We start from the raw sequence: 6,000 nt of genomic DNA on the forward strand, positions 1-6,000 counted from the left end.
TGTGCATAGCTTCGTAGCATAATAAAAAGACTCAAGTATGGATTTTGGCGTCTAAATCGAACTTGGAGTATGGATCGAGTATGGATTTTGGCGTCTTATGGACAAAACAGATCGAATATTATTGACATCTAGAGTTCTTGCTGTCGTGACCATATATTAAATTTCATTCATGTAGCTTGTTACCTTCTACTATTATCGCATTTATATAAACTTGAATAGACAGATATGGTACAAAATTTAATACAAATCTGCAATTTTGGTGATAAAATCATATCCCAAATTGTATCCATTTAGTTTATTACGTTTTTCGCACTCATATGCACAGGAATAGTTTCGTTCAAAATTTGATATACATCTATAATTCTGGTGTAATTGATTTTTTCAGTAAATAGAATTTGAACACTTTAGTACGAATTTCAGTCCTTTAAATCGTTTCGTTTCAGAATACAATATTTTCTTTATGTACATAAAAAAGTAAAAATGATTTTAAAAATTACAAGTTAAAATATATCTGAAAAGCTTTAAATGAGATAATTGTCAAAACAGTTAGCCGTCAAAAATGTGTTAAAACGATTCTCAAAGTATAAAAAGTAATCGTATATAAGGAAACGAATAAAATAAAATTCGTGAATTTGACCTATGATTGGAATTAAAATGTATACGAGAGATCGTAACAGGATATCCTCAGATGAATCATTCCTCGTCATTTCCAACCAGGTATACAATTTTAATATGACAACTATTCGGTTACATGTGAACTGAATAACAATCACAAGCAGTTCATTTTTTTTTAGCAACCTTTACTATAAAAGCATTACGTAAGTTCAAAAAATATAAAAAGAAATTTTAATCATGTTTTGAAGTGGAAAAATGTATGCATAGCCTAAATGAAGAATTTCTCTCTGAAAATGACGAGAATAATCTCGGAGGGGTGTCTTAACCTTGGGATTTATTTCGTAACAGACGATTCATTAGATATCGCCACAGATAATTAGTGAGAAGGTCATATAAGTTACGCATTTTATTTGATACAGAAAAAAGAAAGGATAACAGTTTGATCAGTCATACAAAATTAACTAATATATATATAAAATTTTATATTATGTGGTTATCATTTTATTTATCAAAAATTACTTATTGATTATATATTATAATTATCAAATATTATAAATAAATCATATTTATTATAAAAAATATAAATGAATATTAAATATAATAAATACTGCTATTTTTTAATTTTAAAAATAAACGTTACTCTAGCAGTATTCAAATTTATACCCAATTTTTCTGAGTTCGAATTCGCGAATAAATCGAATTGGTATTGTATTCCAGTTAGCTTCCAATTAATAAAGTTCTACTATGTCACGCAGATGGTGAGAAATTATGGATATTTTGTCGGATTAAGGATTCTATTCTATAAGCATATGACAAGACTACCAAAGTTAATGATGAGAAAAGAGTTATCGGGACAAATTAAATTTGAGATTAATTTAAAGTAGTCACGATTTTTCTGATCAATTAGAGTTTGACCGAAATTCTCGAACTCATTTGAGAACTTGATCTCATTCGGAATCGTCTATTTATTTCCTTTTCAAATTTTAATTATAATCCTAACATTCGCGGGGTGTTGTTTTTTTAAAGTCTGAGTTTCACATAATAAATAAATAAATATTACGCCTTGAATGCATTTCTTTAAAATAGGTGCTATTAGGTACCGCCTAAACGTATAATTTGTTTAGTGCCAACTTCGCGAATGAGATCTGTCTTAAAACTTTTAGCTTATGAAAGAGTCTGATTTTTATTTAAAATGCGTCTAGAAACTACAAAATACTATATTTCATTCAGTAAAAACTGAAATTCTGTTTCTTAACCAGATGTTCATTTTAATATCTATTACTAATATTTAGGAAATTGGCCTAATTTCTTAAATAATTATTTTGATTCATTTTTTAAAACATTTTAAGGCTAGAGATTTATAATACATGCACATTGAATTTTAAAAACTTGTAAAATTGCCATCTAATTTTATATTTAAATGAATACTATTTAATCTTTTAGAGAGATTTCATAATACACATAAAGAGCTTTATCGGTTTTAATATAATATTTCATAATGTATACAGTCTTAATGTAATTTAAAAAAGATTTGTAATAGCAATGCTTCCAAAGAAATTTTAAAATAGGTTTTCATACATAAATTTATTCTTACTGATAAGTATTTTTCAAATTATTCCATTAAAATTAATATTTTATGATTCACTTAAAATTTTTGATAAATGAGATAAAAATAAAACATAAAATAAAAATAATTCATAAAATTTGCATAAACAGGGGGACAAAGTCTCTATTATTTAAATCGAATTTTCAATCGATAAAAATTAATATGAAAGATACACCTATGTGCATATTAAGGATGCATATTAATGACTTCTAATAAATGTATAAGGCGATGTATAAGATATCCATAATTATATTTATTGATTAAAAATAAAGAAATTGACAAATGGGTTAGATAGAGTTACAGAAAAGGATAAATTTATATCATGCAGATAAAAAAAAATGATAAGCAATTTGATATTTTGTTACTGATTTATAACTCCAAAAAAATACTTAATAACAGTTATACTTAATTAGTAAAATAAAAATTAAATTATTCATCCATACAGTCAGCAACCTTTTTAAAATCCCACAAGTTCTCTTTCTAGCATATATTAACAACAAATAAATTTTGCAATAGCCAGAGCTCTAAAATAACACTGCATAAATCCATTAGGATACAATAGTTATATCTATTTGAAAGCACTTCTTTGGCTTTCACATGTGCATATTGATTAAAATTCATTCAGAATTGCAATAAGATTTGAGGTTGAAGGGTTGCAATGCCAAGTCTTAATTCAGAAGACTGCCACACTGGCAGGTTTGAAATTAAATTAAACTTGGAAAAAATCAAATATTTCAAAAATAATATAACGTTGAATTAGTGAATGGGGCACCAGTTAAGAGACTGTTATATTTTCTTACGAATATATTTTGTAATTATGCAGCTTGCACATAAAAATATAAAAAGAAAAAAAATTTATAAGCTCATTCACACTTCATAGAAAACTATTCAAATATCAGAAGAATTTCAGAAAAATAAGGTATTAGTTTTAAAATATGTCATAATCCACATATTTTAGGTTTCAAATATATTTATACTTAAGCTAAACTATACAAATAATTTATAATACTCTAATTTATTTTTAAAAAAAAAGCATACTGATATAATAGATTTTACAATCATTCAGCATATAATTTAATATAATTTATTTTGCATCTTTTTTATTTACGCATTAATATGATTCTCTCATATGTTGTCTAACATTTTGGCATGGATTGATCAACAAATTTGTTCATTTCACTAATTTCTAAAACTACTTTTTGCCTATTCCAAATATTAAACTAAAAGTATTTTTAACATGAGCAATAATAGGCATTGTTTAGGATAAGTATTTTATAACATAACTTGATCACACCATTATATTTATTCTTTAATAAAAAAATCATATTTAATATTTAAAATTAAAATTTTGCAGAAAATATGCTTAAATCTCCCTGGAATAATATGTTCAGATTATATTATTATCAATAATTATTGTCTCGAGTATATAGGAAATTCAGTTAGTCCCTTTATAGGAAATTCAGACAAGAATCTACACAAATAAATTTATAATAAAGAATTGTTGAAAACAATGGCATAGCTATAAGATAACAGGACTAGTAATATGTCAGGGATCTACAACTTTAAGGGGCCTTAACCCAAGGTGTTACAATTACATTGACACATGGATACTACTTTTTTTCACATTGAAAAATTAATCCAATTTTAAACTTTGCCGGAAATGCTATGTTATTTAATTATGACAATGATAGAAAACAAATATGAATTACCATTTCCCCATGAAGGAGATCTTCCAGTAACTCAGCATTTCCCCACAAAGCAGCTTGGTGCAATAAACGACCAGGAAAGTCTTCTTCATTTTCTTCTTGAGCCATTAATGGAGTAAACCTAAACAAAATTATTCATATCAATAAATTTCACTTAAAATTGTTTCAAATTTTCCATAAATTCAACATATATATATAATATTTTAAAATATCTGCAAGGTACCTAATTTTAAGATATTTTAACCATTTACAAGTTAAGGGTATACTAAATACTTCTAAATGCAATTTTAAAAATTTTGTGTGAAGTCTGACATAAGAAAGATGGAAAATATTTATATGTATTTTAATTATTTAATGTGTTTAAACCCCTCAACCATGTTTTTCTACTTTTGTTAAAAAATTTGCAGAAGAAAAAAAAAATTTTTATTGAAGAGCAGTGATAATACAATATATTTAGAGCTGATAATACAAAGATAATAATTCTATGAAAGAAATGTCATAAAGAAAAAAACACATAGAAGCATCTCATATATAATATCTTACAAATCTAAAAAAAATTATTTAATATACATAAAATTAAAATGTAATAATAATATTTATTTTCTTTAATTTATGCATTTGAGAATCACATGCTGAAGTTTCATTACTACAGCTTACTCTTGTAAATAACAAATATTTAATATTGAAACAAAAACATTTATTTAATAACAAAAAAAAACTATTAGTATATAATGCAATCATGCAAATCCTGTTCATATCTCAAGATATATTAGCAACATATAAAAACCTTCTATTCAGAATGTTCCAAGAAATCTTAAAATAGCAAACTTGAGATTCACTTAAAATATACATACTAGTACAGCTTAAATACCAAAAAATTATTTACATTAATTTTATTAGAAGCAGCATAAAAAAGAATATAACAACATGTATATTCATTGAATTAAACAATAACAAAAAGTGAACAATTCAAAAAATGTATGCTTAGTGCTGACTTTATTACTTAATTCTAAGTTATTAATTAATATAAAAGTTGCAAATATACAAGTTAGTGGTATCAAAACTAATAATCTTTAATTTATCAAGACAATTCCAATAGAATTTCAGAGTATATTTCAAAGAAGTGCAAGAATTACAGATTGAGAAGCATAGAACTAAATAATAAAGTTTATGATTTAAAAAATAATAAAAGTAAATAAAGCGTTAATATAATATTGCATGAAATCTTACTAAATACAGAATACAAAAGAATTTTTAAGAATAAAATGATGATGCAACATTTAACATTTAATGCTTAATAAATTTTGCACAGAAATCCTATTTAAATCAAAGACTATTTAATCATAAATTTTATTTTTTGTTATGTTATTTATTTACAAACTCTTGTTCTTATTTTCAAAAAAAAAAATGAAAGTACACAAATATTTTTTAAAAAAAATTTAAAATATAGATTTGAATTCAGGTTGATCAATTAAAAACTGTAAGAAATTCGATGACGATTTACATAATATTTTTTGAAAAATTAATGGAACTCAAACTCACTAACTTATTTCAAAATACAGAGAAAAAAATTAATGAATATGAAAATTAAGAATAGAACATAGCTTTTGTCACTTACTTAAAAGGTAAACTCAAGAAAACAAAAAGAATAAAAAATTAAATAATCGTTTGCAGAAAAAAACCGCATACGAATTCACTTTTTTATGATAATGCAAAACAAAAAAATTCTAAAATTCAACGCACGATCGTCTGCTTTCTTATGTCATTTTACGACTTATCCAATGTTTTGGTTCCAACAGTTTTTTAATCCGATCTTCCAGCTGCATCTGACTTGAGCACATTATTTTGATACCGTATCAACTTAAACTGAGATATATATGATAAATATAGAGAACACATTACGATGCAAATGCGTATCATAAATTGGAACGCTGTATTCTTTTGTTTCCAATAGAGACCGCCACCATACTAGTCGTTAAAGGGAAGGCAGGCAGCAGAATTTGACGTCATTCATAAGGGAAAACGAATAACAGTGCAGCTCGAAATACAGTAATTTTTTATAATATTCACTCC

General features: G+C 25.1%; 1 protein-coding gene across 2 annotated transcripts in view; it reads right to left on the reverse strand.

Annotated features, from left to right (window-relative positions):
- LOC129974931 (leucine-rich repeat serine/threonine-protein kinase 1-like) overlaps positions 1-5,749 on the reverse strand; it is a 174,630-nt gene extending 168,881 nt beyond the window's left edge. The window contains exons 1-2 of one of the 2 annotated variants that reach the window (XM_056087731.1): positions 5,546-5,749; positions 3,931-4,048 (exon numbers count right to left, since the gene is read on the reverse strand). In XM_056087731.1, the coding sequence (XP_055943706.1) occupies positions 3,931-4,035 (105 nt within the window). In that variant the 5' untranslated portion in view covers positions 4,036-4,048; positions 5,546-5,749. The remainder of the gene's footprint in view (positions 1-3,930; positions 4,049-5,545) is intronic. The other variant, XM_056087732.1, reaches the window with a different exon arrangement.
- Positions 5,750-6,000: the final 251 nt, after the last annotated feature.

This window comes from Argiope bruennichi, chromosome 7, assembly GCF_947563725.1.
Source record: "Argiope bruennichi chromosome 7, qqArgBrue1.1, whole genome shotgun sequence".
Taxonomy (NCBI): Eukaryota; Metazoa; Arthropoda; class Arachnida; order Araneae; family Araneidae; genus Argiope; species Argiope bruennichi.